Below are 21,806 nucleotides of genomic sequence, written 5' to 3' on the forward strand. Positions count from 1 at the left end.
CTCGTTTGAGCCCCGTAACATGATGAATACTGTATGATTTTTTTAAATTCAAAAACGATAAATAAATAGTTAGTTAATGAGTGATAGTATATAGAGGGAATAGATATGGGGGAATGGTTGGAGAGAAAGGGTTATAGGGAGAGGAATCTTTTGGAGGAAGGTAGTAAAATATAGTAAATAGTACGTTTAGGGGGAGTTGAATGGGGGAATTGTTGGAGATAGGCTAACTGCGCGTGCGTAAGCCACGACGCGAACGCCAGTTCGAACTGCGCAACAGGGATCGGCTTTGCGTGCCGTGCGTGAAACGCATCCAAACTTGGGTGCTGTTTAGTTCCCAAAAAATTTGCACAATATTTGTCACATTGAATTTTTTAACACATGTATGAAGTATTAAATACAGTTTAAAAAATAATTAATTACACAGTCTAACTGATTAGTACGAGCTGAATCTATTAAGTCTAATTAGTCCATGATTGAATATTATTTGTCAAGTAACAATAAAATACGCTACAGTACCAAAATTCAAACTTTTTCATCAATTAAACACATCCTTACAGCAACAGAACTAGGGATACTCCTACTCAATGATAGAATAATAATATCCTAAATAAAAAATAGATAGAATGGATAGAATCACGTGGTGGACTGGAATGCTGGATGGACTATCCGAACGAAGAAGATCCCAACCGCAAGGCCAGGCGAGCCGACGCAAGCGCGCCCACAGGCCGGCGGCGCAGGAGCCACACAACCAACCGTGGACCGCCCCAAAATATCTCGCCCCGCCCGCGGAAAAGAGACACCTCTCGGACAACGCGGCAGGCCGGGCTTTTCCGGCCGCTCCAGAACGTTCAGGATGCAGATATTTTTCATAGCAACACAAACAGCTACCCTCCTCTTCCCGCGCTTCGCAAGGCTTCGTCTATCCTCTCGTCCTCTCTCCCTCCCCTCCCCTCCCCTCCGTCTCCCATCAATCTCACCCTCGCCCCGAGATATTTTCCCCTGCCACCGGCCCCCGTTATATATACAGCCTGGCCGCCCCCGCCGCTTTCCCTTCTTCGTCGCCATCGCCATCAGCTCCGCCACCATTCATTCCCGGTAGAACCTGCCGTGCAGCAGATGCTCTAGCACCAGCTCGCGAGGACACGAGGGGGAGGAGGAAAGAGGCCGAAGCGCCCAGAGTCGTGTGATTTGGCAAGGATAAGCTTAGGTTTGGGCGGGCGATGAGCGAGGCGCAGGGGAGCAGGATGCAGCCGCCGGCGAGGTCCTCGTACTACGCCGTGCTCGGCGTCCGCCCTGGCGCCTCCGCCGCCGAGATACGCGCCGCCTACCACCGCCTGGCCATGGTGAGTACCACCTGCTCCTCTCCCGAATCCCGGTCGATGATTTCCTTCCGCTTCCGGGTCGCTTCGGTTTTGGTTCGCCCCCCCCCCCCCCCCCCCCCCCCGGGGAGGACATGGAACAGAGCATGACGCGCTTGGTTTCTGCCTGCCGGCGATGCAGAGGTGGCACCCGGACAAGATCGCCAGCGGCCGCGCGGCGGCGGACCCGGCGCGCGCGGAGGAGGCCAAGACCAGGTTCCAGCAGATACACGAGGCCTACCAAGGTGAGCCATCCGAAATTCAGAATCCAATCTCTCCCTCTCCCCTGCCTCTGGCTCTGCCATTCCGCCGCCTCGGGTGCCTGCCGATGAGCATTTCGATTCGACGCTGTCGCTAACACGAATTCCGCTTTGCCCGTGTCGCGCGCGTGCAGTGCTGTCGGACGAGAAGAGGAGGGCGCTCTACGACTCCGGGATGTACGACCCGCTCGACGACGACCAGGAGGACGTGGAGGTGAGCTGCACCCACCACCCACCCAATCCCCATGGCTCTTCGCCGTGAATCGCTCCATTTTTCAGGCTCCCCTGCTGCTGCACCTGCGCCTGCACCGCAGGACGAGGATCTAACCATGTGCTTTTCTGTGTTTCCAGGGATTCCACGACTTTCTCCAAGAGATGATCTCGCTCATGGCCACCGTTGGCAGAGAGGTAACCACCTCGTGTTCATGCCATTGCCACCTCACATTCGCGGGCAAAGGTGCCGAATTTCCTGCAGCATCGATCGATAGCTGACGGATCGTTTCTTCTTCTTCCCGGTCGTGCAGGAGCCCGTGTACAGCCTGGGCGAGCTCCAGTCCATGCTGGACGGGATGATCCAGGACTTTGCCGCCCCCCAGCCGGAGCCCAGCGGCTTCTTCGCCGGAGGCCAGCCGGGCGGCGCGGAGCCGAGCGGCGCTTCCGCGCGCTTGCATCCCCAGGGGATCGGCGACTCGGCGTGCTTCAGCCGGACGGCGTTCTCCCGGTGACGGCCGCTCTAGAGTCAGGTTCAGAGATCCGCAGAAGAGCAGCAGCTTCTGCACCCGTGGACATCCAGATCGATCAACGGAGGAGGGAATGTACATGGCAGCTCTTGAAATGGACGGTGCAGAAGGTCAACGAGCCTGTGGCGTCGTCCGCTCGACCAACTCATTTTGGGGAAGGTGGAAATTGTTCTAGGAGAGAAAGGGGTAGAATCTCGCGCCACAAATGAGGCAGCTAATAAAAGGATTTTTGTTTTGTGTTTCTTGTTAAGCATCAACGCTGTACATATGGCGAGAGATGAAGAACTGATGTTGCCCTTGTAATAGCTTGGATTGCGTGTGCTTGGTGAGGCAATAGGTACATTTGAAAGGCGTGACGACGTGTGTGTATTGGAGCTCTGGATCAATGATTGGCATGCGACACTTGGAAGATATTCTGAGGCCCTGATTGCCCCCCAATCTGTTTCAGTCGACTCCCTGGAATCTGAGCCGTGGAACTTTTGAAGCCTAAGAACAAATTCAGTAAAATGAAAACTATATGCAATTAGATTGTCTAAAAAGTGGCTTCATCGTGATTGTTTGGCATTGAAATTGCATGGGTCTGTTGAGCATGACGGTGCTGATCAAAATGTTCTATTTGTACTGGCTAAATTTTTCATTAAATAGTTTGACTACCAACCTAGTATCTTCTAAAACATACCACCACCTCCGTCTCAAAATGAATATATATTTTTTTTAGATTGGTCAAAGGCAAATATTTTCATCTTTAGTGATTAATACCTTCAAAGATAATAAATAGATATTTTACGATAGTTTGTTTCATTGTAACTGATACTTGGTCAAAGGCAAATATTTAGGGCATGTTTAGTTCCCAAAATTTTTCCTACGCTACAGTAGGAAAATGTTTGACCACTAATTATGAGTATTAAATGTAGATAACTGACAAAACTCATTCCATAACCCCGGGTGAAATCGCGAGATGGATGTAATGAATCTAATTATGAAATGATTAGATAATGTTGTGCTACAATAAACAACCTCTAATGACAAGTTAATTAGGCTTAATAGATTTATCTCGCGATTTTCCATACATCCGTGTAATTAGTTTTATAACTAGTGTATGTTTAATACTCCTAATTAGTGTTGTAAAAGTTCCCAAAATTTTTTGCCCAAATTTTTTTAGAACTAAACGCCCTAATACTACGGCTTGGACTCACTTTCGTAGTTATCAGAATCGACCCGACAACTCCAGCCCCAGCTGACTCGATCCGGTCCTGTCTTTTTTTCTTCTTCTTTTTTGATCCGGTCCTGTGGAGACTGGAGAGGCCCCTCCTACATTGACAACCATGACAGTTAATGCAGACACGGTACTATCCTAACTGCTAGTTCATTCTTGGTTTCAACTATTATGGGTATCGTTCAAAAAAAGCACAGTCCCTTCTTTATTAATAGAAATAAGCACAGTCTGTGCTCGTTCGTTCAAAAAAAAACTATTATGGGTATCTACGGATGAGTATTTGCTTTGCAGCTCGAGGGTCTGTCACGGGGTGATCTACTGTTGCTTGAATCAAAAGCCGGAAACACTATATGTTACGCAACGAGGCAGGAGTGCGAGAACATATGTCCCGTTCCGTTTGTAACCCCAAGTGCCCACCACAGCCATTCCTCCGGTTGGCAGAAAAAAAAAGCCTGGCTTGAACGGTTGAACCCAGCCTCATGGAAATAAGAGGCCGCCCATGTTAAGCCAGTTAGTACTAATCCAAATAATTTCCTGATGCCTAACAATCTAAATTAACGATCTTTGATCCATTGTTTCTTTTTCTTGACTCGGGTCTTCACCAGGGCGTGACCAAATAGGAATGAGTTGGGACGGACCCGCATGGAGAAGAAGAGAAAGGCGCGAGGCAAAAAAAAAGATTCGTGAGGGTGGGGTGAGGGGACAAGAATGGCGTGTTTGGAAAGGTGGTCGTGGCTAGCCCAGCCCAGCATCTAGCTCTAAGGATCACCGGGGTGTCCGACCCTAGAGGGGGAGAGGGTGAATAGGGTCGCTAATCGCTTTTTAACCTAGGGCTCAAACTACTTGCATAAGATAAACCTAACACGTCCTATACATGCTAGTTATGACTAAGATTTATCTATGCTACTCTCTACTTACCCTTAAAAGACTTGCAACCTAGCCAATCCTAATCATACTAACTAGGAAAGTAAAGGTACGCAAGATAGAGTAAATGCGGAAACGTAATGCGGTAAGTAAAGAGGTAAGTGCAAGAGGGATGCAAACTCTCGAGTAGACACGGTCATGTAACGTGGTTCGGCACAAACACCTACGTCCACGGGACACCGAGGCTCTTCCGATCACCGTCTTGCACTACGCCACCAAGGCGATCCCGGCAAGCAAAGGCAAGTGCCCCTAAGACACCGAGTCTCGTGCACCGCCACCGTCTCTCTCGGTCACCAGGCCGTAATCCACTACGGAGCTTCTCCACCAAGGAGGGGGCCTCCTCTTCCCCCGCACAAAGTGTCGTTGCCACTCCACACCAAGACGGAGGGTCACACGACGGATCACAAGTTGCTTGCCGCAGCAAGACTTCTCTCAAGGGAGCTCTCGCAAGAACTAATCCATATTACAAGCACTAAGCACTCTCACAAGTGTGCTTAAACCTATTTGATGTATAATGAAGCTCTATGGTGGTTGGAGATATTCTTTGGTGTGTGTGGGATGTCCAGCAACTCCAGCAAACTTCAAATGGCCGGGGTGAGGCGTATATATAGGCCACCAAGTCTTGTAGCCGTTGCTCCAACGGTTAGCTGAAAACCTGCGTATCACCGGAAGAACCGATGCCTCTGGCAAGGGTAGCGTCGGTTCTTCCGGTCTCTCATAAACCGAAGTAGCCGTTGAAGTCCTGACAGCAGATGCAGTGACCACCGGTTGAACCGATGCTTTGTTCCGATGCATCACCGGTTCATCCGGTGCTTAAGAATCTTCTTCTGGGCGCTGACGTCATTACACCGATGGTATGCACCGATGCTTCACCGGTTCAACCGGTGCTGAAGAATCTTCTCCTGGGGTCTTGACATTGTCTCTGGAACATAGGACGCCCAATGCACCGATGCCCCCTTTTTGACCATCGGTTCAACCGGTGCCTAAAGGCTGACTTGGCTTCAATTCCTTTCTGTCGTGGCGTCGGTTCTTCCGACAACCATCAGATGCACCGATGCCTTATGCATCGGTTCTTCCGGTGCATCTGACCGAAGAGCTTTCAGGGCGCTGCCCTGAGACCCGCGAGGGGCGGCTCCCCCTCGACCCCCGTCCGCTAACCGGGTAGCGGAATCCCCGTAGGGGTGGCCCTTCGGGCCTTGCTACGCCTATCTTCTCTTTCTCTTTGTCATCACTTGAACCTAAAAGCCTGAGAATGAACATCTTAACAATTATATTAGTCCAAGTGTTGTGTTGTCATTTGATCACCAAAATCACTCGAAATGGCATAAATGGTGCCATGTTCGTTTCACTAGCTCGTGGCCAGCCAGAGCCTGGAGGAAACGGGTCACCTCTCCTTGTTTGGTGCACTGACCCAACACAGTCTGGGCTGCTTCAGATCATGTTTGGGGCGCACCTGGGAGCCCGGCCAGCAGCCCAACCGCCACCAACTGCCCAGACGGGGTGCTATTTGGTGGCCGACCAGGCTGGACAACCAGCATCATCATACACATATCACACATAGATGAACAAATGAATTATCACAATTGAATAATAATCACAAAGGAACAAATGAATTATCACAACTGAATAATTATCATACATGATCACAAATAAATTACCAGAACTGAATAATAATCCTTCATCAATTTACATCTTTTACATTGTTCTCAGCTTTCCCAAGTGACATGTGTAGCAAGTAGACATGAAAAAAGAACAAAAAAGTAGCTAATTATGTGGCCTCAGCTTAGTATATGGTGGAGATATTTGTAAAATTCATTCATTGGTGACTGCTAGCAACAAGAAAACCAAACAACAACAAAAAAAACAAAGAAGCAAAACAGAAATCATGGCTGTCCTGGAACCATTGTGAGACTCCATTCAATGCCATCATTCAGTGACATCATCCGAAGCAAAGCTTGGTGTTGACAACCAAATGAAGTCTCACAACGGCTTGATGGCAGTCATTAAAAAAACATATAACAGAATCCAAATAAGCAGCCACCTCATGTGTATTTTTGTTTTTGCATCATAGGCCACTTGAAATATCTCTTGATCCACCAAGACAATGACAGCAATCAAACATAACCAAAATCACACACATATCACACACAGATGAACAAGGCTAGATGAAGATCTCATACACGATCACAAATGAATTATCACAATTGTATAATAATCCTCTATCAATTAACATCTGTTACATGGATCTCAGGTTCCCCAACATGAAAAAAGAACAAAGAACTAACTAATCATGTGGCATCAGCTTAGAATAGAAAAACCAAACATCAACAAAGAACCAAGAAGTAGAACAAAAATCATGACTGTCATGGAACTCCTGCAAACATCATTCAGTGCCATCATCTCAAGCAATAGCTTGGTGTTGCAACTGAGTGATGCCTCACTAGGGCTTGATGGTAGTCATAAGAGAAGCTTGGTGTTATATTAAGTTTGGTGGCCTCAACTTTGTAAAGTAGGATCGACTTGTAATGTAGCATTTACTCATTAGTGGCTGCAAGCAACTCAGCAAAGAAGAACCAAAACAGAAATCATGGCTGTCATGGAACCACTGTAAGACTCCGTTCAATGCCATCATTCAGTGTCATCATCCGAAGCAAAGCTTGGTGTTGACAACTAAATGGAATCTCACAAGGGCTTGATGGCAGTTATAAAAAAACATATAACAGAACTCAAATAAGCAGCCACCTCATGTGTATTTTTTTTTGCATCATAGGCCATTTGAAATCCATCTTGGTCCACCAAGACAATGACAGCAATCAAACATAACCAAAATCACATATAATGAAGCATGATTGCAATAAAGTCTGAAGGTAGCCAACAAAGGCTACAAATAGTCTTACAATACCAAGTTGTCCTCAAATGGTTGCATCCAACTAACTAGATCAAATAGTTAGCCACCCTCTTAGCAAAATAAAACCCCAAAAGGACAGCAGCAAGGTAGCCAAACTACCTGTACAAGATCCTACCAGGCACCACAATCACTTACACCCGGTGCACATAGATAGTCCCAACCCCATAGCAAGTACCACAACTATGAGAGTGGCAATCGCATACTTCATGTGACTAACAACCACATGTGCATGGGGTTTAGCTAACTATAGGCACCGAAATGACTAACAACAAGGTCATAGTCAGTGTACTTCCTGTGAACTACCCCTTCAACCCCAACAACATACTTACTGCACTCAGCCCAACTGGTATAGATCCCAGGTTTGGTTCCATTGAAAACAACGTACCATTGACCCATGTTGCTGTTCAAAAGAATAGTAAGAAAGGAAAACTGCCTCAGATATAAATTCCACTTCAATTGATCTTTCAACAAAAATATCATAGGCATGGTAAAAAAATGGTGGTGGCCTCAGTCAGCTTAAATACATGAAACTAGCCATGGTAAGGAACTTAAAGATCTATGGTTAGTCGTCAAACAAATCGTTGATCTTCAATCCCTTACTGATGACAAGCCTCAAAAGCTACAACAATACAACAATATTGACATCACAGGCAAAAGTGCAAGACAAGTAAGGTGGCCTCAGCTTAGTTGATATAGATTTAGTTTCGAATACATAATTACTTGCTGTTCATCAAATTCTATCATTGGTGGCTGCCTTTACTTACAAAAATTAGTCACATAGGCCATGAAATCCATGGATACATCCATACTCATACAGCAATACAAGAAAAAAAAGGAATGTCGCTTGAGTATGGATGTTTCACATGGACACAATGAACTACATGAAGAAAGCAAGGACCAAGTACTGTGTAGCCAAAATAAGCAGCCACCTCAACTCAATCAATGTGTGCATCATAGGCCAAAATGTAGTAAACCATAGACCGAAACATGTCAGGGCGTGTTTGATAGGGTGGCAGCATGGTTGCACCCATGTGCACGTCTGTTTGAACAAGCCTCCCAGTGCAATGGAGGACACCATAGATCAGGGTACAAACAACATAGATTAGGGCACCAACAGCATAGATCAGGGCACCAACAGCATAAATCAGGGCATCGACAGCATAGATCAGGGCACCAACAGCATAGATCGAACAAAAACAGTGCGGGAAATCGAAAACAGTAAACCCTAGCACCATGGAAAATTGGAAAAGGAGGAGGATTTGGGAGGCGATTTCACCTTCGAGGGCTCAGAGGAAGCACACACAACCGTAGCTCAGATCCGATCGGCACGAAACCCTAACTCAACACCAGCTCGGAGGAAGAAAAAGGGCGCCCCCCCGGAGTTATAGCGATGGGGGAAGGAGGTGCGTCGCCAACAGCTTGCAGATCCGCGACGGGGGGGGGGGCGGAGAGGAAGCCCGCTGCCGACGCAGCCGGCCTCACCACACAAGACCACCTCCAAACCCTAGCTAGTATCTCACAGGAGTGGAGCAATGGAGAGGAAATGGGGAAGGTGACAACGGGAAGTGGAGGAGAAGAAGGGCGCGGGGAGGTTTCACCACTCCCGCGAGAGCCCGCGAGAGCCACCCGCCGCCGGCCGAAATCGCCCTCGTTGCACCGCGCACGGCCGAGCTCTTTGGCTACGCTGATTTCTGGCGTACGAGTAGAACCAGACAGAGGGGGCGGTTTTGGGCCCCCGCAGGTCGGACTGAGGGAGGGTGAAGTGGAGCCAAATGCGTGGATGGGCTCCCGGAAGCGCAGTCGAGCCCACGGGCCACCCTATCAAACATGCCCGAAGTGAACAAGAAGAGTATGGCTTTCTCTTGGTGATGGCTTCAGAGTTTAACCTCGATCGATCCGGCTGCTATGTACATATCCAGAGATGTGGGTCGAAAGATTTTAGGACAAAAGGGGTAGAATCTCGCGCCACTCCCCAGCACCTAATAAAAGGATTTTTATTTGTGTTTCCTGTCTATTGACTGTTGAGGTAGGCGTTGCCTCTAATAAGCATCAACATGTGCCTCTAATATAGCTTGTGCGTGTGCTTTGTGAGGCAACTTGTACATTTGAGAGGCGTGAAGATTTGCATGTATTGGAACTCTGGATCAATTAATGATTGGCGTGGTGCACTTAGAGTAGGTACAACATGAGTTTATTAGCTCGTCTATGTCAGCAACAGTCCTACGTGGATGGGAGAAAATGAGGTGAGGGAGTGTTAGGGCACCCGCATTAGTTGCAGAGAGCAAGCTCTCTATAACTCATCCAACTCAGTTATAGAAAGTGCCTATAGATTACCCACCCAACAAATTGACTACATCCCATCTTAGTGGATCCCATGAATTATGATTTTTTAATCTACATACCAGATAGGTAAGCAGTGAGGAAGGATGCAAAGGGGGAGAGAGACGTGGAGAATTGCTCATGGTGGGACCCACTGTATTTGAAAACTGTGCTATCGGCTCTCGCTTGATGTAGCGACATGATTTTCTCTCTCTTTGATTTTTTATGTGGAAATGCTGACATGTACTTGCTATAGAGAGCCCTAAACTGCCCGTTGCGGCTGCCCTCAGAGCAGGTACAATAAAGATTTATTAGCATGTCCATATCAGCAATAGTCCTACGTGGATGAGAGAGAAATGAGGTGAGAGATTGCCATGGGCTTTTACTTAAGAGACGCCTCCAACACGAGAAACAAAACACAAGAGTCAATTTTGGAGCCCAACCTGTCTCTTGCACACGCATTTCATGAGTTTTCATTTATTTTTATATGTAAAAATTTAATGTTTCTATACCTCATAAAAGACAATCTAAGAGAGAGATTTTGTAGCATATATCTCTGAGAGGTGTCTCTAGATTACATGGAAGAGGCTTAAAGCCCCTCTTATTGCCCTTGCTCTCATGAGCGAGCATAAAAGACGCCTCTAGCACAAAAAACAAAGCACACGACTCGATTTTGGAGCCCAACTCATCTCTTGTGCACGCATTTCATGAGTTTTCATTTATTTTTGTATGCAAAAATTTAATATTCCTATACTCCATATAAGACAATCTCAAAGACAGATTATTATAATATATGTCTCCAAATAGTGTCTTTAGAAGTCATGAAAGAGGCTCAAAACCCTCCTTAATGTCCTTGCTCTTAGACGACACTACTATTACCACTATTTCCCTATTGTAGTTCACTTCCACTCCATGTTTTTTTTGGCGAGGACACTCCATGTAATCTTAGCCGTCAAACAATATTAAGCTAGCTACTTTTTAACGTTTATATTTTAAAAGTATTTTCGATGACATTTGTTTTTATAAACTAGTATCGATCACGAACATGCTATTACTATTTTTGAAGTCATCTTTGCTACTAACGACATTCGCTGTGTTCGCTTGGCTTGTCAGCCAGCAGTACTATTCTCTCAGACTAAATCAGCACCAACCACCAGCCAGTCAGCAGTACTGTTCTCTTATAACAAATCAGCACCAACTACCGGCCACAGCCAAGCGAACACAGCGATTATGCTCTGCTTTAATAGAAGTAGCTCTCTCTATCTCTGTCAGTTGGTCAGTAACCCATCGAGAGGAAAAGGTGAATCAACTGAAGTGATTAAACTAAGCACCATCTCAAAGTGAACACATACTACTCGGTGTTTATTTGGTTGGGTCGCGGAAGCACAGCACGCAACCAGCAAAACCCCCAAGAAACGAGCGGTCGCTCCACCAGCAACGCGAAAAACTAGGCGGTGCAGATGCACCAGCACTCCGGCTTCCCGGCTATATACGGCCATGGATTTCACGGCGCAGCGATCGATCACGTCCATCCTCCATCTCCGCCAGCTGATCCGATACTTCGAGAAGAGAGGAACATGAGCCGGATGCTGCCGCTCCGCCGGATCATCACGCTGCTCGCCGTGGCCGCCGCATCGTCGTCCCCGGCGGCGCTGGGCATTCGGACCTACGAGGACTGCAAGTGCTTCATGTGCGTTTGCGACCTGGACCCGCACCCGCTCCCGCCGGAGGCGCCGTCCCGCCACCAGCCGCCGCCGGAGCCGGTCCCCTCGCCGCCGCCTCCTCCCCCGCCGTCGCCGCCGCCGCCGGCGCTCCCCGCGTACTACCCGCCGGCGGAGCACGAGCCGACGCCCGGGTACTACTACTACCCGCCGATGCCGTACGGGTACCCGTGGCAGGGCGGCTACGGCACGCCGGCGGGGGAGGTGTACCCGCGGGAGGACAGGCGCGCGTCCAAGTCCGGCGCGGCCCGGGGCGCCCGCCCGCTCCTCGCCGCCGCGCTCGCGTCCGCGGCGCTGTCGCTGCTGCTCGTGCGCGCTGCTTGATAGTACTTACTTCTAGTCATCGGCGTGTCGTGCGACACGGATTGTTTCTACGTGTACTCGTGTCCCTGAATCCCTCCCCGATCGGCCGTGCTTTGCCGCTGATGGAGCGTGGCAGCTGGCAAAACCTGCTGGAAAGCCTGTAGCTCCTCATCCTCTCCCGGGTGTTGTGTTGTCTCGTGTGCAGTAAATGTGCTCAAGCTTTGGTCATCAATAAGGTTTTTGAACATTTTATTTATGCGAAAGCGAGCGTGGTCACCCTGCACGGTTCTAGCGCGAGCAAGAAGCAGACAGGGCCCAACACGGGTACTCCTACAGTCCTACCTGCTGAACTCACTAGTAACCGAGTCTGCATCAGCTTTGCCACTCTGGCCACGGCGCGTGATTGAAAACCCGGTCATCTCAACGCTAGTACAGTGTCAATGTGCCGTCAGGGTTAGGGGCCCTGGCCTTGGTCTTGCCCACCTGCTCCGGCAGGCAAACGGCAACCGGGTCCGGCCAATCTAGAGTGCACTCGACAGTCGACACACAGAATTCCGTTTCTAGACGGTCAAATGCGCCACGCACGTCACACACCCACACTACAAAAATGGCCCCCAAGACAAGAACTGGCTCGGCATCCAGACAAGCCAGATGCCACCATCTTCTTGGTAAAGCAGACAAAAAAAATCGAAGTTCTTGTGCTCACCGGCTTCGTGGCCAGTGAATTTCGCTGCGAACATGGAGGGATCGATCGGTTCCCGGGTGTGCAGGGGCGTCCGGTCCTGCTGGATGGGCCGACGGAGCTACTACCAGCGGCTGCCGGCGTCGCGGCGGCCGGCCCGGCGAAGGGTCAGGCTCAGCCGCCTGGCGGCGGTCCTTGCCTCGACGCCGGCGCGGGGGTTCGGGCGGCTGCGGCGCGCCAAGACGCGGTGGCCGTCGACGCTGCGGCTGCTGCGCCGGATCGTCGACGCCTACGTCGGCTCCCTCCTCTCGCGGCCGCTGAGGATCTTGAGAGCGGGCGTGCCACCGGGAGCGGAGGAGAAGGAATCCGTGGCGACGACGCCGCCAACGTCGTCGTCGTCGTCGCCACCGACCAAGCCGCGCCTCGAGGCGTCACCGGCGGGGTCGAGGCGCCGCAGCGTCGCCGGCGGCGGGAGGGGCGTGATGCTCAACATCTGCGTGGCGGAGGCGCTCCTGCTGCGGCGGAGCACGTCGGAGGTGAGGCGGTCGCCGCTGCAGCGGCCGCGGGAGGCCGGGCGGCGCTCCGGCGTCGGCGTCCGCGCGCAGAGCTCGTTCCAGTGACGACGTCTGTGCTACACTTGACGGCATGCGCGCCGTGTGGACGGGTGGAAAAGTTTTTGCTCTGGAATTGCCAAGATCGCCTGGCCGTTGAAGTTCTCTGCGCATTTCTTTTGTTGTACTACTTGTTTTTTTTTAGGGAATGCCTTCATGGTTGATTTTATTGACTATGGAATATGATTACATCATTTGCTAAAGTAACAATGAGAAAGCTAGGCGGCTCATCGGGAAGTACAAGAAGTTCTATTGATGAAAGAGTTTTGTTGTACTACTTTTTTTTATTGCCTCAACCTTCCGTACAAGATGTAGTATATCTGAACTCACACCACACGCACACCTTTAGTGAGCAAGCTAGAACTATAACTTATACCTAGGCTATACACCACGGTTGACTACAACCTATACCTAGGCTATACACCACGGTTGAATCTAACCCACTCACATCTCTAGTGAGAGAGCTAGAACTACAACTTATATCTAGAAATATAATTTATACCTAGGCTATACACCACGGTTGACTACAATCTATACCTAGGCTATACACCACGATTGACTACAACCTATACCTAGGTTATAGGCCACGGTTGAAAGATATGACAGTTGTGGCACATTCGTGTGAGGCAACGAAATTTATTCAGGGGACACAGCCCCGGTGAGGGACACCAAGACCGATCCAGGATCGAACCCGGGCGGGTAGGAAGCCACGCACCAGCTTCTGCCACCCGCTAGGGATGCAAGCGGGGCGGGATGCGGATGGCCGCCCCGCGTCCGCACTCCGCACACGCCGCAATCTGTTTTGCGGGCCGATGCGGCAGCCCGCATGTCGCCGCATTATTTAGGTGGGACTTTGCGGCAGCCCGCATGGTGCCGCATGTAGCTGAAGAGACATGCGGGATAATTGTACTAGTGTATTACACATGCAGGCTGTAAGCTTTTGCATGACTTTTGAGCTTGTCTCAGTATTCAGTACCGATAATGAACAAGTTAAATGAAATATCTATGGAATCAAAGACAAAGAATAAAAGCATACTTTTTTGTTTAAAAACAACTTTATCCTTATTACATATCAATGGATAAATGAAACACAACTGTTTCTGAAATATGGCTAAATCGACAACACTCAGCAATGCTAATGGGAAAGTAGTTCTCATGCTTCATTTTCCTATCCGTCTGCAGAACAACCAGCAAAATGTCACCCATCTATAATTTAGTGAACTAGTACAAAAGAGCAGAAATCACTATTGCGCAGTCAAAAGTTCAGGCTTCAACAATCTGAAACACCATTGCGCAGTCATATCTTTTTTCCTGACAAAGCAAATACTAATGTGCCCCCAAATAAAACATGCCCCAATAAAGAGATGATAAGGTTCTTGAACTGTGACAACGATCGCCTTGCTGCAATCCCAAAATGAAAAAGTCATTCAGATATATTGCAACTATAATCCAAGGAATTAGCAAATGGCTCAATGACTAAAGTGCAGTAAAGTTAACTTTAGAATATGGGAGGAAACGATTCTTCGAAAAAATAATATGGAAGGAAATGCTAACATAACTTATGGACATTAACTTTTTTACTACAATAGTAAGCACTGACACTAATCGCGTTGAGCTTGGCATCTTCTCCTGTGTGCACATATAACCAAATCAATTGGAGCATCAATGGATGTGAAGTCAGAGCCACAATTTTTTCTTTTTGAAATTTCAGTTATTGCAAACTGGTGTTCATCTCACATGTAGAATTCATTAAGCTCTTACAGAAACTGCATGAGTTGTCCAACTAGTCACAAGAATCTGCTGATTGTAGTATTGAAACTGGATATATAGACTGAATGTTGATAGAGATATCATAAAACATGAACTTCTAAATTCAGATTCATATTGCATATTACCTTCACCTCACAGGAAACAAATGAACAATGTGATAACCATTGAACAAGTGGTCGAATGCAGCAATCAACAAACAGATAGCCTCTAATTTGACACATATACATTAATAAGCAAATTACACAGCAGGCAACCAACCTGTTATTTGCAAGAGCTATCTGAAAACAGAGAATTGCCAAGCATCCAGTATCCAGTGCAGGCTAATACTATCATGGCTAATTGAAGGTAGGCTAACCATTGACCTGGTTTCTTGGGGAGGAGTCCGATCTTGTTGTTCTTGCCGCCGCTGCTTTCGCTTATGCAGCTGGCGCCCTTGTTCCAGCCTTCCTTCCCTAGCTTTTCCCAACGTGCATCCAAAATCCAATAAACTCCTCTTAGGGAACAACAGAGAGAAATAAGAGGAATTGAAAATTCAGCAGGAGAATCATCTAGATAGGGAGGAGGAAGCGAGATCTTACACTTGGGGCACACCATCGCCGCAGACACTTGCACTGATTTCTCATTGTTCTCGTGGAGAGGGGAGAAGAGGCGAGAACGGATCGCGGGTAGCTGTGGATCCATCGGCAGTTGGTGGCAGCAGCACGCAAGCGGGCGGCGGCGCGCAAGACGACGACGCCATGGACGCACGCACGTGAGGCCGGCGGGGGGCGGCGCACCGGCGCCCTCGCTTCTGGATCTCAGGTCGACGCCCTCTCTCCCCTTCGCCTCCCTGTCCCGTGATGTCCTTTCTTTTTGCGGGCTCACGGCGCCGCTGGGCCTTGCGGGCACGCCGCAAAGAGCCGCTTCAGCTATGCGGGCTGAACTGCGGCGCTTAACGGGCTTGCGCCGCGGGTTTGCCCAGCGGGCTTGCGACAAAACCCGCCCCGCTTGCATCCCTACCACCCGCGCTAGACGCGGTTCTCAGTTTTGTTGTACTACTTGTTCTTGTCTGCCGTTGCAAATGTTCAGTTACTATTCTGAATTTGGCCAAAAAGAAATTAATAATATAGCCCAAACTCAAGAAATAAGCAAATAGCCCACCAGTGGCCCAAAATACATCTGCTTCCCTGACCTGACTGCGAGGCGCATCACGAGTTCGCGACCGGCCCACCCCGCGCCTCCTCTTCCCAGTTCCCAGGCGTTGAAGCGCCGCCGCCCCGCGCCCGCCCTCCGGCCTTCCGCACCTCCGCGGTCGCTTCCTGCTATCCTGCTGCACCTCCTCCACCCGCGCCGGTCGCTGCTGCCCTGCTCCCTGCTCTCCCTCCCGGCCTCGCGTTGGAGTGCCAAGCAGCCGCCGGACGGCCGGAGCTAGGGTTTCGGCCGAAAGTCGCTGCGGCCAGGGCGCCGGTCGGTTCGCCGTCTTCGTCTCTCTCATCTCATTCAGTGGTGAGCTCTAATTTCTCCTCTCTTTTCAATTTTTGTCCAATCCAATTTTTTGCATTTTTGCCTGATATGTAAATTGGATGTTGCTACTGCTAGTGTTGGGACTCATTGTAATATATGCAAGTTTCTAAAAATATGTGTGCTATGTTTTTTTTATTAAGGAAAATCCTGGCCTTCAACATTCACATGTGAATATCCACAGCCAAACAACAAGAGCTATTAGGCTCTAAACCTCAAAATGAGGGATTAAAAGACACAAGAAAGAAAGCTCTAAAACAAAGAAAGAAAGCTCTAAAACAAAGAAAGGAAGCTAGAAATATTCTTCTTCGTTCACATTTCAAGCCTGCAATAGCTTTGCGCAGCACCAATCCAACATATCTCTCGTCTACTTAGAAACTTTATGTTTGAATCTTCGGTTGCTCGTGAAATCCTTCCACGTAGAAACCACGTACATAAACTCCGCTTAGGCAATGAGTTTAGGTACACAGAACTCCAAGGCGACGCCTCCAAGGAGAACACATGTTGAAAACGCCGTCGTCGCTCATCCGACAAGCCGTGTACCCAATGTTTAGCAAAAAGTCGGTATACACGGCCGTTTAAACGGTCAAAATTGTTTTTCATGGCTTTATACGGTTAATCGGCCTACACGGCTACTCATTGAGTAGCATTTACACGGCGTGTAAACGGTTGTGTAGGCGAACAGTGTGTGCACTGTGGTTTTAGTTAATTTATGTTTGTATGCATATTTTGTACTTGTATACCGTATTGTTTATTGGATTATACCGAATTGCATGTTCAAAAATTTGGTCAGGACTACCCCAGGTTTGAATGCTGGTTCCGCCACTGCTTATGGACTTATGTTTGTGTGTGAGAAAAGGCCATTTTACCACATTAGATAAGCCTATGACCAAGTGTTTGTTTCACGTCACGGTTCTCCCCCTCCCTCTAGTATGTTAGTGATGGACTCCATTTCCTCTTATTTGTGCAATAGGCAATGAAATTGCCATTCAAGATTCTGTCATTTTGTTCTTATTTTGCTAATTATTGATGTAATTCGTTCATTACCATAGGACAAAGTTGCATCTGAACTGCATTTGATCCTCGGAGAAGATGATCGAGTCTTTTCTTGATAGGATGGTTTCCCAGCTTCGGTCAACATGCAAGTACGAGTACCATGCAGCTCACCCTGGTTTACGATTTACCATACTGCTATTATGTCAATTGATTAGGTATAATAGACCATACATGGAGTGTAGAAGAATACATGACTAATAGTCGATTTTCTAGTTAATATTCTCTGCTATATTTTTAATTATTTCAGTGAAATTTGATGCCCTTTTTTTCAGTTAGATAAGTAGATTGATTCTGAACTCATTCATAGCCTACATATGCTCTTGGCTTATCATATTTGTTAGTGATAAGAGTGGTTGGTATCTGTTCTACTAAGATATAGAAAGGATGTATTATCTTACTATTTGTAATGTGAACCTGTCATCTTGTCTCCGGATCTTATCATTTGTTGATCAGTTGTGCACTATGCAAGAACATAAAATAGATCGTCAAGTATGCAAAACAGTTCCCCAGCACTTGAAGTCATTGCTAGATATAAATCTATAGTAAAATGTCTAGACAATACTCCCAATGCATGAGCGGCTTGTATATATAGTGTTCTTGGAACTAAACATACTAAAATATACTTATTTTATCATGTAATGCTATGTCTTAATGTTATCCTAAACTTGAAAAATTACAGGTACTACACTGGATATCCCAAGGACCTAGGGCCATCAAGAATTATACCATTTACATCTGAGCGTCAGTTTGTGCAGCTATTGCATGAAGGAAGGCCTGTAGTAGTTGCCTTTACTATTAAGTATACAAACTCTGCTGTAATGTCGTTCTGAAACACTAAGTAGAATAGTAAATCCTCGCATAGGACAGTATTCACTCACTTCAATCCTAAAAATTACCTTTTTAGGTGCACTTATACACAGCATCTTGATAAAGTACTGGAAGAGGCTGCTGCCAAATTTTATCCACATATCAAGTTTGTCAGAGTAAGCTACTATTGATTTATGTTTACACGAAAATTTCCATTTGCATTCTTGGCAGATCACTTCTAGTTGCTGAACTATCTGAAAAAGGCTGTAAACTTGTGATGCTTCAATAACTACATAATGCCTGTATTAACACTGTATTTTTTTAGCTTATTATGCCTAACTTGCAATATTTTTATTGGTGAATTAAAACCATGATTTATCTGATGATAAACTCTCAGATTTTTTCCTGATTGTCTTCCATACTGTGTAACTGATTCGATGCCTCTATCATTTATTAATGATTGCACTTGTTCTTTTCAGCTTCATTTGTGGAAATTCATCATTGTCTATGTTTGCATATTTCTCTTCATATGTTCTTCTCTGCTTTACTTAGACAAGCAGCTTGATGGAAAGCTTGGGCATGCAGATAGCATAGTTCATTTTGGTACTTCTGTATTAGGATTGACAAAAACATGCTCGATTAAGGTAGAAATGAGTGATTACTTATATTTTCATAAGGCTTCATTGCTTATCAAACCAGTCTATCAACTTTTGGTTTCCTCCAAATATATGTTGGATCTTGTGGTCACAATACAAATTATGCTTGCCTCCAAAATAGGCAGTGAACATTCTTCTTCTCTGCTGTCAGGTCGAGTGCCCAAAGTATCCAGGGTTTTGCCTCACAAGGCAAAGGAATGAATATCCATTTGTTGAAGTATTTTACAATCCAGAACAGGTTATACTTGTTTACTTCATGTACATAAGTTCAAATGTTTCAGTTTCTTAGTTTTGGTTCTTCATTGCCATTTCCATTCCGACTCAGGTTACCATTTCACACCTTCTTTTATTTGATTTGTGTCCACTGGGATTTTGGATAATACCGTAGTGGATCAAGATGCAATTTGGCTCTTTTGTGAGCATTTTTGTTGTTGGTCTAGATGTTATGTTCTTTATAATTTTATTAGTTTTCATGGCTAGACAATAATAAGTTGCAAGCTATAATTAATGTATTTGTTGGATGATCCCAGAGGAAGAAGTGCATGAGATGTTCAGCAAGCTGGAGGTCTTGTGCCACTGTGCTCTTGTTTGGTAAAAAGTTCAAGAAAAAATTGTTCAATATTGTAAATATAAACCAAGTTCCTGTAGATATATGTCCTCTATGATTCAAACCCCTTCATGAATTTCAGAACTCTAGAACCAAACTCGGGCATAGGGTTTTCTCTTTGAGAAAGAACCCCTATAGTAAGCCTAAATAGTTACTTGCTCATCTGTTTTACATGAAAATGTGTTACATTCTCAGGTATTCTATATTAATTGGTTGTAGAGCTGATGATTGTTTTGTTTTGCAACCATAATTTAGGTGGCATATGGTTTCCTTTATTGCAGCTTGGTAATGACTTTTTCTGTACTTTCACAGGCTGCAAGCCAAGGAAAGAGTGTGGATCCTAACATCACCAAGTATTCTGTAAAAGTGCTACCTGTAAGTAATTCTTAACCTTGTGCCATAGTTGAATCCAAATATTTTCGGTGAGCTGACGATGGATTATGTCTCCTGCAGTTCAACTATGATCAGAGCGTGTATGGATTTCGGGAATATTTCAAGAAGCATGATTTCAAGTATTCTGAAACAAACTAATTCTGTCATAAGAAATCTGTGATGAGAGAAGTCCTAGGGAGTTGAACCGTGGGGCTTTACCGGTCTCTTTCCTAGTTCAATTAAGGAATGCCTGTCATGTACTCATGTTAGGGTATAGTCCATGCCTTTAGATAGCGCAGCAATACCAAATGCGTGTTGAGCTGTCGACCTTCAATCCGGTAAATTAAACATTTCCGCAACCACAAGGAATGAGTATATTGCACGTCTTTTTTTTCTTTTCAAATGCGAGTGGTTTGCTATGGTGTCATTAGTTGGAGGTGGCAGTTTTTAGAGCGCAAACTGTCAAAGCCCCTGGACAATTTGATCTCGCTATATTGTAAAAGAAATATCTGGGTGACTAGTTGCTGCATTTGGATCCGATTGAGATTTGTTCCTAGAAATACTCTATTTAATCATATCCTGATTACTTTATTTTAGAAAGTAAAGTCTATTGTAAGCCTGAAAGGAAGCCGGGAACTGGGGTAGCAATGTGATGGCCTGTTTGGATGGTGGCTACAGTTTGTCATGCCCCTAGATGTGCCACTGAGTTCTTTCTTGGCTAGTGTTTGGCTTCTTGCTACAAGCCTACAGCTGTGCTCGCCGCACTTTACCCTGCAGTCGCTGCCTATGTGGACGGGACCACTGAAGATCTCTACGTATTTCTTTGATTTTTGCATATGTAACGAAAGCTCGATGCCTTCGGAATAGGGTTTAACGCTTACACCCGTTTACACCCAAGTCACTCCTCGGGGCGGCTCGAGCGGACCCCCAACGCCTGGCGCCGCTCCTCACCCCTCGTTGTCGTAGTGTCCGCCGGAAGTCCGCGCAGCCGCAAGGAAGGTGACGGCGGAGCTCCGACCCTTCCTTCCTCCTTCATCCCCCTCGCGCACTACTAAGTGGTGGTCCCGTAAATAGTGACGGCAGCGCCTGCCAATAGTCCGCGCGCGGATCCACCTTGTGTGGGTCCGAATCCACCCACACGGCTGCCTGATATGCTCCCCCACGGCTTCCGCATGGCGGGGCCCGGCAGCAGTGGCGCGGCCAGCGCAGTGGGACTCGGCACGGCTTGGGCCTCCGTGCATTGGGAAACGGCGGTGACGGCGGCCCTGGCTGCGGCAGCACGGCCCCGCGGAGTGGCTCGGCTCCGAGGCACTCACGACCGGTTGGATCGGTGGCATTCGCGGCCAGTGTGCGGCATGAACGACGCGGCGCGACGATGAGTATGGTGGGTGGCGCATGTGGCCCAGCAGCAACAGCACTCGCCGCGTGCGACGCCTGTGTTGCGCACGGCGGCACCAGGTCGTTAGGGATGCCTACACCACTCTTGCCTAGCTGCGGTCAGGACTGCTGCGATTCCTCCGTGGATTGCCTGGGGTGCTGGCAAAAGCTTCCCCGGGGTGCTGGCGAAAGTTTAGACGGCGCCATCTGCAGATGCTGCTCCCTCCTTTGAGGCTTCCTTTTGCACCTCTTGGCCTCACCGTCCCGGATGTTGCGGGTGAAAACCCAACCCATCTTGGGCTGGTGTTGGCAACGCTTTCAGTGACGCGACCTTCTTAGAGGCAACGTTAGGCTAATACGGATGGTGATGACGGCCATGGACAAGGTGTGCTACCTCTTCTCTTCCTTTCTTCCTCCTATAAATAAAAATGTTGTTTGTGTTGGTGCGGCTTGCGTTGAGGATCCGACCGGGCAAGGTGTGCAAACCACAGAGGCTCTGGTCAAGCCTAATCCGACCGGACATAGAGAGTTGAGGGATTGGTCGATGTCTCAATCCAACTTGGGCAACGGGGTTGAGCCGTGCCTTTAGAGGCTTTCTGTTCGCGCAGGTGGTGCAACA

The 21,806-nt window shown here is 47.5% G+C and overlaps 4 protein-coding genes across 11 annotated transcripts; 3 read left to right on the forward strand and 1 right to left on the reverse strand.

Moving 5' to 3' along the window:
- Positions 1 to 921: 921 nt before the first annotated feature.
- Positions 922 to 2,796, forward strand: LOC120674157 (chaperone protein dnaJ 6-like). The gene is made up of 5 exons (XM_039955290.1): positions 922 to 1,343; positions 1,501 to 1,603; positions 1,753 to 1,832; positions 1,970 to 2,026; positions 2,143 to 2,796. The coding sequence occupies exons 1-5, from the start codon at positions 1,221 to 1,223 to the stop codon at positions 2,341 to 2,343; spliced, it is 564 nt and encodes a 187-aa protein (XP_039811224.1). The 5' UTR covers positions 922 to 1,220; the 3' UTR covers positions 2,344 to 2,796.
- Positions 2,797 to 11,109: 8,313 nt separating this feature from the next.
- LOC120676032 (leucine-rich repeat extensin-like protein 6) lies at positions 11,110 to 12,005 on the forward strand. Its single transcript, XM_039957248.1, has one exon. It carries the CDS (start codon positions 11,186 to 11,188, stop codon positions 11,768 to 11,770), a length of 585 nt encoding a protein of 194 aa, XP_039813182.1. The 5' UTR covers positions 11,110 to 11,185; the 3' UTR covers positions 11,771 to 12,005.
- Positions 12,006 to 14,062: 2,057 nt separating this feature from the next.
- Positions 14,063 to 15,797, reverse strand: LOC120676094. Of its 8 annotated transcripts, none has more exons than XR_005675665.1 (3): positions 15,391 to 15,790; positions 15,071 to 15,305; positions 14,063 to 14,443 (listed from the first exon to the last, which is right to left on the reverse strand). XR_005675665.1 is itself a non-coding variant. In XM_039957318.1 (3 exons), the coding sequence occupies exons 1-3, from the start codon at positions 15,491 to 15,493 to the stop codon at positions 14,287 to 14,289; spliced, it is 393 nt and encodes a 130-aa protein (XP_039813252.1). In that variant the 5' UTR covers positions 15,494 to 15,782; the 3' UTR covers positions 14,063 to 14,286. The 8 variants fall into 8 exon arrangements, 4 of the variants coding, with proteins under 4 accessions (XP_039813252.1, XP_039813253.1, XP_039813254.1 ...); XR_005675662.1 differs by having other exon boundaries at positions 15,175 to 15,305; positions 15,391 to 15,771; XM_039957318.1 differs by having other exon boundaries at positions 15,168 to 15,300; positions 15,391 to 15,782.
- A 193-nt stretch (positions 15,798 to 15,990) lies between these two features.
- On the forward strand, positions 15,991 to 20,387 carry LOC120675649. Its single transcript, XM_039956852.1, has 7 exons — positions 15,991 to 16,297; positions 17,365 to 17,457; positions 18,048 to 18,167; positions 18,273 to 18,351; positions 18,983 to 19,069; positions 19,751 to 19,813; positions 19,892 to 20,387. Exons 2-7 carry the CDS (start codon positions 17,405 to 17,407, stop codon positions 19,967 to 19,969), a joined length of 480 nt encoding a protein of 159 aa, XP_039812786.1. The 5' UTR covers positions 15,991 to 16,297; positions 17,365 to 17,404; the 3' UTR covers positions 19,970 to 20,387.
- Positions 20,388 to 21,806: the final 1,419 nt, after the last annotated feature.

Source organism: Panicum virgatum, chromosome 5N (assembly GCF_016808335.1).
Source record: "Panicum virgatum strain AP13 chromosome 5N, P.virgatum_v5, whole genome shotgun sequence".
Taxonomy (NCBI): domain Eukaryota; kingdom Viridiplantae; phylum Streptophyta; class Magnoliopsida; order Poales; family Poaceae; genus Panicum; species Panicum virgatum.